At 54.1% G+C, this 17,010-nt stretch overlaps 2 protein-coding genes across 18 annotated transcripts in view; one reads left to right on the forward strand and one right to left on the reverse strand.

Moving 5' to 3' along the window:
- Positions 1–1,527: 1,527 nt before the first annotated feature.
- On the reverse strand, positions 1,528–12,252 carry RASAL3 (RAS protein activator like 3). Of its 6 annotated transcripts, none has more exons than XM_064280874.1 (18): positions 12,157–12,252; positions 11,683–12,018; positions 10,503–10,639; positions 10,305–10,383; positions 10,145–10,206; positions 9,712–9,782; positions 8,927–9,053; positions 8,737–8,835; positions 7,462–7,995; positions 6,664–6,808; positions 6,316–6,460; positions 4,997–5,233; positions 4,698–4,899; positions 4,474–4,592; positions 3,053–3,434; positions 2,473–2,630; positions 1,879–1,942; positions 1,528–1,774 (listed from the first exon to the last, which is right to left on the reverse strand). In XM_064280874.1, the coding sequence occupies exons 2-18, from the start codon at positions 12,002–12,004 to the stop codon at positions 1,631–1,633; spliced, it is 3,027 nt and encodes a 1,008-aa protein (XP_064136944.1). In that variant the 5' UTR covers positions 12,005–12,018; positions 12,157–12,252; the 3' UTR covers positions 1,528–1,630. The 6 variants fall into 6 exon arrangements, with proteins under 6 accessions (XP_064136944.1, XP_064136945.1, XP_064136946.1 ...); XM_064280875.1 differs by having other exon boundaries at positions 11,683–12,031; positions 12,157–12,206; XM_064280876.1 differs by lacking the exon at positions 12,157–12,252 and having other exon boundaries at positions 11,683–11,776; positions 11,914–12,149.
- Positions 9,657–17,010, forward strand: part of LOC100671951 (ultra-long-chain fatty acid omega-hydroxylase) — an 81,493-nt gene continuing 74,139 nt past the window's right edge. For 8 of the 12 annotated variants that reach the window (XM_064280883.1, XM_064280888.1, XM_064280879.1 and 5 more), the window contains exon 1: positions 9,657–11,951. The gene's annotated coding sequence lies outside the window, so the exon portion shown is untranslated. Of the gene's footprint in view, positions 14,848–15,696; positions 15,803–17,010 lie in introns of all 12 variants that reach the window. The other 4 variants (XM_064280882.1, XM_064280890.1, XM_064280884.1 and 1 more) reach the window with 3 other exon arrangements.

A 17,010-nucleotide genomic window follows, 5' to 3' on the forward strand; every position in this document is an offset into this window, starting at 1 on the left:
AAGTAGCCCCCCAGTTATCCACCCTCCCACATCTCCTCATCCAAACCCCTGCTCAACTCATCCCATCTACCTGCCCATCCCTCTCCCCATCCATTCATCCACACAAACCATTGATCAGTTAATCCCATCCAATCAACTAATCACCCATCAATCCGCTCCTCCAACCACCTGTCCATCCATCATCCATCCATCCAAACATCCACTCAGTCCACTTCCCATCTATCTACTCATCCATCAGCCAATCCATCCACCACTCAACCAGCATCTGATCCAATCAGCCAGTCAGCTATCCACCCTCCCACACCCACACACATCAACCCATCCAAATACCTGCCCAAGCTACCCCATCTACCTGCCCATCCATCTCCCAGCCCATTCTTTCACACAGACCATCAGTCAACTAATCCCATTCAATCAACTAATCGACCATCCATCCACTCCTCCAACCATCTCCCATCTACCTACTCATGCACCCACCAATGCATCCACCACTCAACCAGCATCTGATCCAAACAACCTGTTAGCTATCCACCCCACCATCCTCCCCCACATCAACACATCCAAATACCTGCCCAACCCACCCTATCTACCTGTCCATCCATCTCCCCACCCAAGCATTTGCCTGTTTATACAACCAAGAAACCACCCACACATCCCTACAACCATCCTACCACCCAAACACCCATCCATCAATTACATGGTTGTTTGCCTGTCTCCTCCACTAGAGTGACAGCTCCATAAGGACAGGCGTCCTGTCTGTCTGGTTCATTTGTCTTTCCCCAGTAGTCCACTCAGAGTCTCAAGAGACCTCAACAAATATCTGTACGATGTACATAAGCACTTACTCAATTTGAACGTTTATTTCCTACTCTTCCTACTATGAGCCAGGTCTTTTCTAGGCACACATACCCACCCTAACAACCTACCTAACCATTCACCCACCAGGTCAAACATCCAGGAAATGCCAACCTATTCACCTAGATTTTTTCCCATTCATCCTACGCCTCACTCACTCAAACACCCATCATGGTTCAAATGCACCAATCATTTACTCAACCATTCACCGAATAACTCAGCCATCTCCACACCCACCCACCTCTTCCTTCACCCACCTCCCATAATGAGGAAGTTCACAACCCCTGCCTGGCTTGGGATTTGGGGACTTACTCTCCTCCAGGGTCTGAGGAGTGTTGGGGATGGGATAGGGGCTTTGCTGGGAAGCAGGTGCTACCCATAACAATGATGGGTACTTTTCATTGAACAACTTTAACTGTGATTCTTCCACTTTATAGAGAACTTTAGATCCATTTTACAGATGAGAAAACCAAGGCTCTGGGAGGATAAAGGCCTAAGGTCACACAGGTGATGAGAATCTCCTTACATCCGTGACACCCCTGATTAGGGCAGAGAGAGGTGAGTGGTTGGTGGGAAAAGGTTGCTTTCTGATTGTCAAAGAAACCACAGATTTTACTGAAATCAAGGTTTTACTGGACAACCTCATAGTGCTAGACCAGTTGGCACCTGCAGCTCCACTCCCCACCCTAGGCCACATAGGGCTGAAGCAAGGGTCAGACACCCCTGCCGGACAGCCGTCTCTCTGCTCCCAGGCCACGTGGGCGGGATGGGCAACTCAGGTGGTGTTTCCGTTGGCGCAGGGTGCTTTGAGGGTCAGGGGCTGGCTCTGGAACCCGGGCGTCCTGGGTAGAAGTTGCAAGTTCTGGACAGCATCCATCAGCTGAGCCTGAGTACTCTCCACCTCAGCCAGGCGGCGCTCCTGGGGGAGGCAATGGCAATGGGCTCCGGGCCAGGGGTGCTTGCACCCCACCCCTGGCTCCACCACCGAGCAGGTGTGCCCCAGGGCTCAGGCAGGGGTCTCACCAGACTCTTAAGCCTGTGGCCCTCACTGCTTGGAGGGCCCCGCTCTGGTTCCAACTGCGAGGTCCTGTGAGGGTCAGGGGCGAGGGAGGCAGGTCAGAGTCTGAGGAGCCCCCCTCCAGCTCCTCAGTGGAGGGCCAAGGACCCAGGCCACTGGGCTTGGGGGGGGGGGGGGCGGGCCCTAAATAAGCCTGAGGAAGGGGCGGGACCAGCTAACCCACCCTTGGAGGCGGGGCTTGGCAAGTTCTGGGTGGGGTTCTCACCAGGATGGGGGAGGCCCCTGAATGAAGGGCCTGGCCCAGCCTGATTGGGAGAGGTTGACTGGGCAGTGGAGCCTGGATGAGAAGACCTGTAGCCCTGGGGGCAGGGCCACCCGGGGAAAGTGCGAACAAAGGGGCGTGGCTGACCAAGGGCCGGGGTAGGGGGGGACCTTGCCGGGTGTGATTGGGGCAGGGCCCCAGTGAAAGACCCGCGACCCCTAGGGGGCGGGGCCAAGGCAGATCTGATTGGAGTAGGTCTGTCTGGGGGCCGGACTGGGCAAGGGGCGGGGCCTTACAGGCGGGCGGGGGGGCGGGGATAACTGGGGGAGGTGCTCACCCAGCACCGAGCCTGGTGTTCAGGTCCTGAAGCTGGCCCCTCAGATTCTCCTGCTGTTCCGCTAGGGTCCGGACCTGGGCGCCTAGAGCCTCCACGAGGCTGGACAGCTTTTTCTGCTCCTCGCGCACAGCGGCCACCTCGCACTGCAGCTCGGCTAGCTGTAGGGAAGGAGCAGCTGTCACCTGACCTGCCGTCCAGCCCCTTCCACCCCCTGGAGACCCTGACCCGCTGTCCCGTGCACTCTACCTCACCATCGCCGTGCCCCTCTGGGGAGCACCGCTCCCATAATACAAAGGAGGAAACAGGCTTAGAGAGGGCTCCGGGTCACACAGCACAGCGAGCACGGTATTTGAACCTGCAGTCGTTAAGAACTCGGCTCCTAACCAAAAGGTGGGCAGTTCGAATCCATCAGCAGCTCTTTGGAAACCCTACGGGTCAGTTCTATTCTGTCCTATAGGGTTGCTCTGAGTTGGAATATACCCCCACCGCAACGGCCTTTTTTTTTTTTTTTTTGCCTTCAGCCTTTTTCCCAGCCCTCCTCCCCCTTCTCTCCCCTGCACGGACCTGGGCCAGAGCTCACCTTGCCCACGGGTCGGTGCGTGCCTGGCGCCTGATCTCGGTCCCGCGGCTCATCCAGCTGGCGCTGCCAGGGCACGGACGGCTTCCGAGGCAGGGAGGTGGAGACCCCGGTCCAGGGCCTGCCGCGGGGCGCGGGACCTGTGCGCAGGGATCCCTTGGGCCGCGGCCGGGGCCCTACCGACGGGCGGCGGCGAGCGTGGCGGCCCGCTGGGACGCTCTGCGTACGCTGCACTGGCCGAGGCCGCTGCTCCTCCTCTGGCCGTGGCCGGGCCCAACCACCTGCACCGCGGTCGCTGCGCAGGGACTGGCTCTTGGAGATGAGAGGAGTGTGCTTGGAAAGGTCCCGGGGGGCCAGGAAGCCGGGCTTCTCCCCTGCGGAGAAGCTGGGGGTAGGGGTGGGAGATTCAGACTCTCAACTGGCCTCTAAGCTGACCCCATCCGACCTCTGGCCAGAAAGGACCTCCCAACAAAAACCAAAGCTATTGTTGTGGAATCGATTCTGGCTCATGGCAACCCTTTGTGTTACGGAGTAGAACTGCTCCATGGAGTTTTCTTGGCTGTAACCTTTATGGAAGCAGATAGCCAGGCCTTTCTTCCATGGTACTGCTGGATGGGTTTGAACAGGCAACCTTTAGCTTAGTAGTCGAGAGTTTGCACCACCCAGGGACCTAGAAATGACCCTTCGCCTAATCTTTTGCTTCTATGTGACCCTGTCCTTGATGGGATCTTGTTGTGCCCTCTGACTTTGATGTGACCCTGTCCTTAATTTCTGACCACAATGTCATCCTCAGTATGGTTCTCTATATAGCCCACGACATAATTCCACTCTAACTCTAACTTCATCCCTGACCTCTAACACCATGGGACCCTTGATCTGACCCTCTCTGTAACCTCTCATTCCAATCTGACCCTGGGCCTGATCTCTGCTCAAAAGGGTACCTTCTTCCTTCCCATCATGACCCTGTCCCTTCTCCAATCTCTGACCTTAAACTGATATTCTTCCTGACCCCTGATAGAACATAGTCCTGACCTCTGACACCAAATATGACCCTGCTGATGACCCCTGACATAACCCTGACCCATCTTCTGACCCCCATCTGACTCTGGGCCTGCCTTCTACTTACAAGAACAACCTGTCCCTGACCACATCTTAACATCTGACCCCAACTTGACCACTGATTTGATCCCATCTCCAACCTCTGCCTGAGACTCAACCCTCACCTCTGACCACAATGTCATTTTTTCTCTCTGACCCTAGATGTGACCTCTCCCTGATCCCTGGCATGACCCTGTCTCCAGTCTCTGACCTCTGTGCAATGCTGTGTCTGACACTGATCCCAATGTTACCCTGCGCCTGGCCTCTGACATGATCCTGCCCCTACCCATCAGAACCTGGACCACATCTGAGGCAGGCCAGGTTACCTGGTGTGGACCTGGGCTGGGGGTGGCGGGAGACGCATTGGCACTGACACGGGCACAGGCCGGCCCTCCTCGATGGCTCGTAGGATGGTGGGCAGAGGTTCCAGGCTGTCCCGGGTGGCCTGGTGAGGCATGTGGGGAGGACACTGAGCAGGCTCTCTGGGGCCAGAGGTTCCCTGCCTTCTTGCCTCCCTACACATATCCTGCACTCAGGGCTCAGGCCACACCTGGTCAAGCTCAGCAAAGATGGTGCAGAGCTGGGCATGGAGGACTGCCAGCTGGTGGGCCAGGTCGCTGCCACCTTGGTAACCACTGGGTGCTGCGTCCACATCCACTGTGGCCACCTGGTCCAGAAAGTGTTGCATGGCTGGGCCTCGATCCTCCAGGAAGCTATTCATGAAGCCCATGTAGGCCTCCTTCTCACCGAACCTGGGCGGGGCCGGGCTGGGTGAGTCAGGCCAAGTACCAGTACCTCTTCCCCTCACCCCCCACCTACATGCACTCCCCCCAGCCTCCCAGCACCTACGGGGCACGGTTGGCAAGGTTCTGGATGACCTTGGCGATCAGTGTGAGGGTGCGGGCTGGGCCAGGTGCTGGATGCTCTGGGGCCAGGCCAAAGAGGCTGGGCGACAGGATGGCAGGGCACAGGAGTCGCAGGAAGAGAGAAGCGCATACCAGTCTTGGGCCCAGAGCCTCAGAGCCACGTGCCTTGCATGCTTCCCGCCAGCCTGAGAACACGGTGCCAAGCTCTGCTGGGAACCAGCTGGGGCAGAAGAGACAATGATCAGAGGGGAGGGTATGGGCATAAAGGTCATGTGTGGTCAAGGTCATGAAGTCAGGGATCAGGAGCCACCTGTAATCTGGATTGGGACATCAAGGATTATGTTGCTTGAGGTTATGCGTCTGCTTGGGGTCAGGGTTTATGGTGTAATGGTAGAGAATCCTGGAGTCCCTAACCTTGGTGTTGGGTATATACATGGATCACATGGAGATAGAGTTCATGAGCTTGGGTTGTAGCTATAACTGAACATAAGATTGGGATGCCAGAGCACATGATATGAAGTGGGACAAGATTGGGGTACAGGGTCACCTAGTGTCAGAAGTCATGGGAAATCATGACGTCCCATGTTACCTTGAGGTTAGGGGTACAGGTTCACTGAGGGTCAGAAGTCAAGGGATTGGAATCCCAGGATACCTGTGGTCAGTAGATATGGATTTGGGGTTCAGAGTCACTTAAGATCAGGGTCATGGAGTTGGGTGTATGGTGTCACCTGTAGTCAGAGGTTATAAGATTGAGGTCCCATGTTAACTGGGATCAGGTGGCATGGGATTGGGGTATGGGTCAACCGGGGTTAGAAGACAAAGGATTGGGTCCCATGTTACTTGGGGTCAGATGGTACGGCATGGGGGGTAGGATTGCCAGATTTAGCAAATAAAATTTCAGGACACTCAGTGAAACTTGAATTTCAGATAAACTAGAGATAATTTTATGGTATACGTATGTACCAAATATAGGCTCCTGAGTGGTTCATATGGTTTACACTTGACTGCTAACCTAGCGGTCAGTGGTTTGAACCCACCCAGGGGTACTGTAATCTGCTTCTGTTAAGATTACAGCCAAGAAAATCCTGTGGAGCAGTTCTGCTCTGTAACATATGGGGTCGCCATGCCATGAGTTGGAATTGACTTGATGGCAACTAACAACAACTACAACGTGTCTCAAATAGTGGGCCAAAATTTAACTAGGTGTCCTGTATTTCATCTGGTAACCTTAATTGGGGGCCAGGGTCAGCACAGTGACTGAGGACAGGGATAGGTGCAGGTGCTGGGGCCCCTGATTCTCACTCATAGGAGTGGACGATGTTCTCGAACACCTCCTCACAGCCTTCTCGCAGTCTGACCTGGTGCTGGGGCAGCTCAGGTGCCAGGCACTTGCTGGGGTCCACCTCACAGTCCTCAGTGGAGGTACAGAGACGCCGAACAACCTGCCCTGCAACCCAGCATAGCCGGACCGGATCGGGGCACATGACCACCAACACCTACCACACCCAGCCCTCCAAGTCACCCCAGAGACACCTAACATCTCTGGGAGTCCCCAACCTCCATCCTAGGATCCCATCGCCACCCACCACCAGCGTCTAGGTTACCCAGGACCCCCAGCCCAGTACTCTGACACCCACCCCCTCAGCTCACCCAGGGTCTCCTGGAGATAATCCTGTGCTACCAGCTTCATGTACTCATCAATGGCTTTGGTGGCCAGTGTGTTTTCCCGGAACAGCAGCGCCTCGCGGCCTCCACAGCGTGCCAGCTCTGCGGTGCCCAGGTCTGTCACCAGTGCCTGGGCAGGGTAGGAGGATGGCATGGCGCAGATTGAGCCGCGGGAATCCAGTCCCTAGGCCCACCCCTTACACCTGGGGCTCAAGCCCGCCCCTCATTGCTGCCGCGCCGATGTCGCTGGAGCTTACAATAGTCTGGAACCCCTTACAGCAGAAACTGAGCCTTTTAGACCTGCGGCCCAGCTCAGGCTCCGCTCCTCGCAGCTAACCCCGCCTCTCACAGGTGCTCTTCAGGCTCCACCATTCTCAGTTGACCCGCCCCTCATAGGTGTTGGCTGTACTTCTGCCCCTCGCAGCTATTGCTCGAAACCTGTTCTAGCAGTTGAAGCTCAGGCTCCGCCCCTCGCAGCTGATGCCCAGGCCCGGAACTTCACAAGTGACACTCATGCCCTGCCCCTCGCAGTGAGCCGCCCCTTATAACTTGCTCAGTTCCCGCCCCTCGCAGCTGAAGCTTAGGCCTCGCCTCTCGCAGGTGCTACTTAGGTCCCGCCTCCCGAGCCTACCCACCGCTCGTAGCTGACTACCCGTGAAAAAAGGCCAGTCCCTTATAATTGATGTTCAACCTCGCCCCTCGCCGTTTAAGTTCAGGACCCACCCTCAGCGCGCGGTCCTCCCGGCCCCGGGCCCCCAGGTCCGCACCGTCGCAGCGCCGCACCTGTGCCCGGCCGGTGGCCTGCAGCACGCGCACCATGGCGGCCGCCAGCTCCTCCTTGGCCTGCGCGGACAGTGCAGACTCGAGCGCCCCGCAGAGGCGCGCGTAGTGAAAGGTGAGGAACTCCGCCAGCTCCTTGTAGCGCTCAGACGGCAGCACGCGCAGCAGTCGCGCCCGAGCCCGTGCCCGCAGCGCTGCGCCAGCCGGCGCCCCCTCAAGCGGGAACCAGCGCTCCAGGCCGGCGGCCGGGCCGCGGGGCGCGCCCAGCTCCGCCAGCGCCAGCGCCACGCGACCCATTGCCGCGCCCCCCGGGCCCGCGCCGCGCAGCCTCAGCGACAGGCGCCGCGCGGGTGGTAGTGCTGCGAAGTGGAAGCGCTCGGACCAGAAGAGAGGGCCGGGGCCGGCCCGCGGCGCGGTGCGTGCCAGCAGTGCGCCGTCCAGCCACAGCTCGGCGCGCACGCCCGCCGCCGCCCGTGGTAGTCCCTTTGCCTCGTGCACCCACACGCTCAGCCACGTCTCCTCCCGCTCCACGTTGTCCTGGGGACCAGGTGGCGTGTCAGCGGAGGGAGGGGGCACGGGCAGCGCAGAGCCTCGCACCCGTGCTCCGTGGCCCTAGGAGGATCGCTGGGCTCCGAGGGGGAGAGAGTGGAGGAACGGGGATCCTCACGTGGCTCTGCGGAAGCTGCCTAGCTTTTTGGGGGTCTCCTTAAGATAGCAGAAGTGCCTGGGTGGCGCAAATGGTTAAGCTCTCCGTTACTAAGTTGACAGGCGAACCACCCAGAGGCACCTGGGTAGGAAGACAGGCCCAGAGATCTGCTTCCAAAAGGTCACAGCCTTGAAAACCCAGTGGAGCAGTCCTACTCTGCACACATGGGGTCGCCATGAGTCGGAACTGACTGGACAACCACCAACAACCTGAGAGACGAGGGCTCCAAGTCTGCGAGAGATGCCGCGGAGGGGGGCGTGGCGACTGCCTGGTAGGCGGGTCCGGAACTGAATGGGGGGCGTGTCTCGGAGCTGTTGCGAAAAGCTTGGGGGGCGGGCAGGTGGATCTTGGGGCGGAGTTTGACCGGGCGGGGTTTGGAGAGGGTGGAAGGGGCGGGCCCACTGTGCCGGGGGTGAGGGTTGTATACCAAAGAAGGGGGATTCCCCTGTTGCAAAAGTCAGCTTGGGTGGGGCAGGTGTGTCTAGGGAGCAAGGTTGTGGCATGGGCGGGATTTGGAGAGGGTGGAAGGGGCGGTCCCCGGGTGCTGGGTGGGACTTCTGCGGAACGCTGACCTGGCTGGGCTGGAAGTGGCGACGAAGGTCCTCTATCCAGCGGTCCCTTTCAGCAGCTGAGCGGCAAGAGAAGCAGCGGCTTCCACCTGCCCACGTTACCTGTTGGGGCAGGGGTCCGGGGATGGGGTTGAAGCCAGGATGGCGCCAAAGGATTGGAGTTGGGACCGAGGTGAGGGTTTCCCGCGCTTACCTGGAAGCAGTGGGGCTCCCCCAGCAGGCTGGGGTGCAGCGGCCAGACCCGCACTTCCCGCTCGGCGCCCAGGTCCAGCTCAGAGAGTGTGGCCAGCGATTCCCGAGAGCCCAGGGCACTGGGAGGCCTGGGGAGGGGCAAGTGAGGGGTCATTCTACACACAAACGCGCGCGCGCGCGCACACACGCACACACACTCTTCAAAGGTGTAGAGAGACCTGGATGGACTTTAACCTAAATTGCATCCTGTTTCTTCCCTCCTTCCAAGCCCCCTGTGGCTCTCCAGGCTCTTAGGATAACCCCCAAACTCCTAGCGGTGGCCTGCATGACCCTACATAGTCCAGCCCTTGTCAACCTGTTGAATTCATTGCCCTCCACTCCTTCCCGCATTCTCCGAGCTCCAACCACATCTGCCTTCTTTTTGCCTCTTGAATATGCAAAGCTCCTTCTGGCCTCTTGGCCTTTGCACGTGCTGTTCCTTCTGCCTAGAATGCTTTTCCTGCCCCTCTTGGCCTGGTTAACTTCCACCCACTCTTCGGATCCGAGCTCAGGAGTCAATGTCCAGGAAGCTTTCCCTGGCACTGCCAGACTAGGATGTTGATTTAGCGCCTCTTTTATCCTTGCGGACGGAGAGCTGGGTCCATGGAGGGTCTCTCAGTGATCCCAGTGTCGCCCAGTGGGGCAGGACACAGAGGGGGCAGTAGGGGCTGTTTGATAGAGGTTGATAGAGGAGGGGGAGGGGGCAACACTCTAATCCAGGTCCTCCAGCCCCTCAGAGACCCTTACCCATCCCGGGGAGTATTGGCTCCCAGCTCCGATCTGGCCTTTTTCTTCTCTTTCAGCCTCTTGAGTAACCCCTGTGGGGAGGAGGATGTCAGCTGAACAGAACCCTGTGTTCCATCCTCAGCTCCTTCTTTGCCCCAGGGTCTCCCAGAGGATCTACTGGCCTTGAAGCTCAAGCTGCATTAGCAGGAGTAATAATAAGGGCAACCAACAGCTCCTGTTCTGAAGCATCTCCTTATGCTTTTCTGCATTCTGTATTGAGTTCTCATAAACAGTCTTGAGAGGAATGTTCTTTCATTAGCTTCATTAGACAGATGGGAACACTAAGGGGCAGTGAGCTGTTCAGGACCTCACAGTAAGAATGCCCTTTCAGTTCTGAGGGTCTTGGCATCTTTGATCTCCCCCCAATCCTTCCCACCTCTGCTGGCTGCCTCACCCGAACATTGTGGACCTGGTTGAGACCAGCAGCCTCTGGTTCAGTCCTTCCGGGGGTCCGATCTGTAGTGGTTAGGGGTGGGAGGTTGGGGGTTTGGGATCATCTTAGATTCTGCCCCACATTGAGAGGCTCTCAAGCCCTCTCCACTCTTCAAGCTTACCCGGATCCCTGAGGTTCCCCACGGCCACCTGGATGCTGGCTTCAGAGCTCCCGCTCCCCATCCGGGGCCGTCGGAGACCCTGTTCCCCCACAGGAGAGGGTAGTCAGAAAAGGGAGACAGGCAGGCATGCAAAGGGAGAGGCAAACCACTGTTCAGTCTTTCTCGCATCCCCCACCCCACTCATGGGATCCTTCTCACCTCCTCCTCGCCCCCAAGCAGCACCAGTCTTCCATCAAGCAGGGTGAAGCCCCCAATGTCCCAGACAGGCACATCAGGTGCAGGGGCCTCAGGAATCTGTGGGGCAGGAGGCTCTGGTTCTGGCTCCAGCTCTGGCTCTGGGCAGAGGATGAGGTACTGGGGACCTGGGAGTCCTTTCCTCTCCCTCAGGCCCCCCTCTCCATTTATCAAGCCCCATTAGGAGTTCCCTCCTAGGTGCCTTGCCTCCTTCCCAGCAACCATGTCAGAATGTATGACCTTAGGTAAGTCTCTACCCCTCTCTGGGCCTTGTACCCACCAACCATGGGTAATTATTCCCATTTGACTGATGGGGAAACTGAGGCTCAAGGAGGTGAAGAAATTAAGATATGGAGAGCAGGAGGCAGCTGAGATGGATATCCAGGCAGGAGGTGATGAGCCTGGGCCATCAGATATGAGAAGAGACCCGTTGGAGCTGAGAGCCATTTGACATCTGGACACAGCCCATCTGCTATGTACTCAGTACTGTGTCGACTCTTTTATACACCTTCTCTCATTTAATCCTCCAACAGCCCTATCATAACCCCAGTTTTACTGAGAAGGACACTGAGGCCCAAAGAATTTGAGTGACTTGCCTAGGGTCACACAGCTCATGAATGGTTGAGCCAGGCTTCAGACACAAATCTTCTGTCTTAACCAGGACAGCGGGTAGGTCCCAGAGGTTATAATACAAGACACCAGCTGTGGTCCCTTACATAAATAACCAATCTACGGTGGAAAGTGTTCAAAGGAACAGAAAACGGTCAGGCTAGAGGGCAGGAGAATATGAGGCAGCTGAGGTGGATATCTAGTAAGGAGAGGATGAGCCTGGTCCATCGGATATAGGAAATCTGTCAAGGCTGAGAGCCATTTGGCATCTGGACAGTGCTACTCTGAGTCTATTCCTTATTCTTTTCCCCAGATTGGACTCCCAGCCCCTGGTTGCCTGGCCATTCCCCCCAGCCCCCAGGCCCTGGGTTAGGTGGAAGAGGGAAGAGGGCAGCTGGGCCCCAGCCACTTCCTGCTGAGCTTTTGCAGTCCCCACAGCTTCCTGTGTCTGTAGAGCTGATGCTCTGGAGGCAGACAAAACCCAAGCATCCGGCCTCCCAGCCCAGCCCAGGCTCAGGGTGGGGGACCTATGTACCTGGGTGCTGTGTCTCTGGCTCCGGCTCCAGTGGTGGGCTCTTATGCTTCCCCCAGAGGGTCTTGGATAGCCGGAGGCGGCTCGTCCTCGGCTCCTTTTGGGGTGCGGAGAGGACACGACGGAACAGCGAGCGAGGTGCTGGCTGGCTGCTGACCACGGGTTCCGGGTGGCTCAGCGCCCTTCCCCAGCCCGTGAAGCGACCCCAGCGGGACCCTCCAGCCCCCTTCTCACCGCCATTCCCTGTGTGCCAGCGGTAGGAGCTCAGCGAGGTGGGGGCTGTGAGCTGGGGTTGGGAGGCTCGGCAGGGTGATGGTGGGTCCATGGTGGGGGGGTCCCCTGGGGAGAGAGGCTGACAGTTCTGCCTGTTGTCTGCCCACATGCCACCCTCATCTTGGCCCCCTTCCCACTCTCAGGTCTGCCACTAGGGACCCCCTTGGGGGCACACACACTCCCTTCCTGCAGTTGCTCCCTTACCTCGATTTCCTGACCAGCCCTAGACTCAGCAGCCGTCTGCACCCTGCCTGGCTTCCTCCTGCTGAACCCAACTCCACGTGACCCTGTCTGTCCCACCCCACCCCGCAACCAGGCTGGGAGGGCACAGCGGGGGCAGGATGCTGAGGGGAGAAGAGATGGCAGTAGGTTTCTGGCCAGAAGGATCCAGAGTCCCTCACTGAGCAGGAGGCAGTCTCTCTGAGCCTCGGTTGCCTTCTCTGCAAAATGGGCACAGGCTGGTGAGAGTATGGAGCAACGGGAACTCTCGTTCACTACTGTTCAAATGTAGAGAGATTCACCGACGCTGGAGAAGTGTTTGGGATGCCCTACTAAAAGTGAACACACACCTCTCCAATGGCCCAGCAATTCTACTACCAGCTGTGCACCCAGCAGAAATGCCCGTTCTTGATGTGAGTTGCCGTGGAGTTGATTCTGACTCATGGCAACTCCATGTCTTACTGAGCAGAACTGACCCAGAGTATCCTTGTCTGTAATCTTAACAGCAGCAGATCGACAGGCCTTTTTCTTCTGCAGTGCTGGTGGGTGGGTTAGAACTGCCAACATTTAGCTTAGCAGTTGAGCGCAAACTGTGCCACCTACCAAGCCTATTAAAAATGTATATATACTTTTATATATATATAATATATATACACATACCACTCATTGCTATCAAGCCAATTCCAACTCATAGCGATCCTACAGAACAGAGTAGAACTGCCCCATTGGGTTTCCAAGGCTGTCATCTTTATGCAAGCAGACTGCCACACCTTTCTCTTGCAGAAATGCTGGCGGATTCGAACTGCTGACATTTCGGTTAGCATCTGTGTGCTTAACCACTGAACCACCAGGGCTCCTTATGTATATGTACATATAATATAGATATAATTGTAGTGAGTATATATATATAACAAAGAATTTGCCGTTTCAACGTATTTTACATGTACAATTCAGCGACATTAATCACTTTTATGTTGTGCAACCATCACCACCATCCGTTTTTAAATTATTATATCGCCATTAACAGAGACTCAGAGCCCCCTAAGCAATGACTTTCCCTTCCCCATCCCTCCCACCCTTGGTAGCCACTAATAAGCTTTGGTATCTATACGTATGTTTCATAGTCATCCAGTGCTGCTACAACAGAAATACCACAAGTGGATGGCCCCAGCAAAGAGAAATCCATTCTCTCATTGTCTAGTAGGCTACAAGTCCAAATCCAGGGTGTCAGCTCCAGGAGAAGGCGCTCTCTCTCTGTCGGCCCTGCAGTAAACTTCCCGTCATCGGCCTTCCCTTGGCCTGGGAGCATCCCAGCGCAGGAACCTCAGGTCCGAGGGACGCGCTCCGCTCCGGGCGCTGCTCTCTTGGTGGTATGATGGTCCCACATCTCTCTGCCCAATTCTCTCTTCCAGACCTCGAAAAAGATTGGCTCAAGACACTCCTAGTCTTGTAGACCTCATCAACATAACTGCCACTAATCCATTTGATTACATCATAGTGATAGGATTCACAGCACACAGGGAGATCACATCAGAAGACAAAATGGTAGACACTCATACAATTGTATAAGGGAATTATGACCCAGCCAAGCTGACAGACATCTCTGGGGGACACAATTCAATACACGACATTATGCCACTTCTAGATATTTCATGTAAATGTATCCCATTTGTAATAGCCCCTAACTAGAAATAATGTAAGTGTTCATATATAATAGCATGGATACATTGGGGCCTCGTCCCACGATGGAGTACTATACAGCAATGAGAACAAACTACTGAACAACTCAACTCAGATGGAATCATAAACCCAATGATGAGCAAAAAACAAAACAAAAAGCCCCCAAAAGAAAGACAAAACAAAAAACTCAAACAGGCAATCAAGAGTTTAAACTCTATGACTGCATTTATGTAAAGTTCAAAGGCAGGCAAAACTATGTATAACAAGTCAGAATAGGGACTGGGAGGGGACAGGAGGTGGGCTCTGGGAAATGGTCATGTTCTATTTCTATTATTATTGAGGTGAAATTCACGTAACATAAACTTAATGTATTCTATTTCTGGAGCTGGATGCTGGTTACATGGGTGCGTTCCATTCTGAAAATTCACTGAGCAATAGATAAACTTTTTTGTGCATTTTCTGTATCTCTGTTTTATCTCAACCAATGTTTACTTGGAAAAAAGAAGTGGGTTGATCTGAGAAATACGAGTCAGTGTGAGAATTAACAGAGTGCCAGGAGCTGGATGGGAGTGGGGGGTGGTTGAGTGCCAGGTGGCCCCCCTCTCTCGCTGTGTGACCCCAGGCAAGTCACTTCCTGTCTCCGAGCCTTGGTTTCCTGATTTGTACAACAGGATGAGAATATCAGTTTCAAAAGATTCATTCTGAGAGTCTTCTTTTATTCAACAAGTGTTTCCTGAAACCCTACTCTGTACTGAGGGCTGGAGAATCAAGAACTAAACAGACTTAGAGCTTACAGGCCCGTGAGGGAGACAGATTCTGAAGGCAAACGAAGCACATTTCTAGTTGAACTGGAGTAGCGCTAAGCTGAAGTGATGCTCTTTGAGCTGGAAAAATCAGGGAGGGCCTCCTTGAGGAGGTGACATTTACAACCTGAAGCAAGATAAGGAGCCAGCCATACAAAGGATGTGCCGGCTAGAAGAAGCAGTTTGTGAAAAGGTAGGTATGACCAGAATCCATGGGTTGGGGGGTAGGGAAGAGTTGCACAAGATCCACTACCCCCGCCCCCAGATGAGCTCCATATTCAGAAGGGCCCCAGGCTTAGTTTAATGCTCTACTGTTTCGGGTGTTGAGGTCCCTAGGTGGTACAAATGGTTTGCACTCAGCTACTAACCAAAAGTGGAGTCATCGTGTGGCCCAAACAGTTAAGTGCTCAACTACTAAGAAAGGTTGGTGATTTGAGCCCACCTAGAGGTGCCTCAGAAGAAAGGACTGGTGATCTGCTTCCAAAGTGTCACAGCCTTGAAAACCCTATGGAGCGCAGTTCTACTCTCCACACATGGGGTCACTATGAGTCGGAGTCAACTCAATGGTAATGTTTTTTTTTTTTTTTTTCGGTTTTGTTATATTTTAGGTCAGAGTGGTGGCGGTGCAGTGGTTAAGAGCTTGGCTGCTAAACAAAAAATTGCCAGTTCGAACCCACCATTTGCTCCTTGGAAATGCTATGGGGGAGTTTTACTCTTGGGTTAGTGGGTATAGGGTTGCTATGAGTGGCAATGGGTTGTTTTTTTGGTTTGTGTTTTAGGTGAAAGTTTATAGCACAAATTAGTTTTTCATTCAAAAATTTGTATACAAATCGTTTTGTGACATTGGTTGCAATTCCCTCAATGTGTCAGCATTCTCCCCTTTTCCCTTTCCACCCTGGGTTCTCCGGGTTCATTCACCCAGTTTTCCTGTCCCTTTCTGCATTCTCGTCTGTGTTTTTGGGCAAGTGTTGCCCATTTGATCTCGTAAAATTGCTTGAACTGAGAAGCACCTTCCTCTCGTGTGTTATTGTTTGTTTTATAGGCCTATCTAATTTTTGGCTGAAAAGTGGACTTCAGGAGTGGCTTCAGTTCTAAGAGGGTGTCCAGGGACCATAGTTTCAGGGGTTGCTCCAGTCTCTGTCAGTCGCGTAAGTCTGGTGTTTTTTTTGTGAATTTATATTTTGTTCTACATTTTTTTTCCTACTCTTTTTGTGATTCCTGTCAGAACTGTCGGTGGTGGTAGCTGGGCACCATCTAGTTCTGGGCTCAGGCTGGTGGAGGCTGTGGTTCATGTGGTCCCTTAGTCCTTTGGACTAATATTTTCCTTGTGTCTTCGGGTTTCTTCATTTTCCTTTGCTCCCAACTTGATAAGACCAGTAGATGTATCCTAGATGGCTGCTTGAAAGCTTTTAATAGATCCCAGGCACAACTCACCAAAGTGGGTTGAAGAACATTTTCTTTATGAACTATGCTATGCCAGCTGGCCTAGATGTCCCTCGAGACCATGGTCCTCAGCCCTCAGCCCCAGTAACTTGGTCCCTCAAGGTGTTTTGATATGTCTAGGAAGCTTCTATGGCTTTGCCTTGTTCAAGTTGTGCTGACTTCCCCTATATTGTGGGTTGCGTTTCCCTTCACCAAAGCTAACACTTGTCTACTCTCTAGGTAGTGACTTCCTCTCCCCACCCTTCCCCTCCCTCATAACCATCAAAGATTTTTTTTTTCTGTGTTTAAACTTTTTCTTGATTTTTATAATAGTGGTCCCATATAGTATTTGTCCTTTTGTGATTGACTTATATCACTCAGCCTAATGCCCTCCAGATTCATCCATTTTGTGAGATGGTTCTCGGGTTCATCATTGTTTTTTACCATTGCGTAGTATTCCATTGTGTGTATGTACCATAATTTGTTTATCCATTCACCTGTTGATGGGCACTTAGGTTGTCTCCATCTTTTTGATATTGTGAATAATGTTGCAATGAACATGGGTATGCATATGTCTATTCATGTGATGACTCTTATTTCTCTAGGAGTGGGATTGCTGGATCGTATGGTATTTCTGTTGTTGTTAGGTGCTGTTGAGTCATTTCCTATGTACAACAAAATGAAACATTCCCAGTTCTGCACCAACCTCACAATCGTTGTTATGCTTGAACCCACTGTTGTAGCCATTGTGTCAATCCATCTTGTTGAGAATCCTCCTTTTTCTCTGGCCCTCTACTTTGTCAAGCATGATGTCCTTCTCTAGGAGCTGATCCCTCCTGATAACATGATCAAAGTATGTGAGATGTAGTCTTGCCAACCTTGCTTCTAAGGAGCATTCTGTTGTACTTCCAAACGGTATTTCTATTTCTAGCTT

The sequence above is a fragment of the Loxodonta africana genome, chromosome 3 (assembly GCF_030014295.1).
Source record: "Loxodonta africana isolate mLoxAfr1 chromosome 3, mLoxAfr1.hap2, whole genome shotgun sequence".
NCBI classification, from domain to species: domain Eukaryota; kingdom Metazoa; phylum Chordata; class Mammalia; order Proboscidea; family Elephantidae; genus Loxodonta; species Loxodonta africana.

Bases quoted from the DNA above. Each gene is read 5' to 3' on its own strand.
- RASAL3 (XM_064280873.1), bottom strand. From the start codon at position 12,061: ATGTGGGCAGACAACAGGCAGAACTGTCAGCCTCTCTCCCCAGGGGAC. The intron at 7,996-8,736 runs GTCAGCGTTCCG...CCTGGTCCCCAG, and splicing joins GCCACTTCCAGCCCAGCCAG to GACAACGTGGAGCGGGAGGA. The intron at 6,461-6,663 runs GTGAGCTGAGGG...GCTGGGTTGCAG, and splicing joins TTATCTCCAGGAGACCCTGG to GGCAGGTTGTTCGGCGTCTC.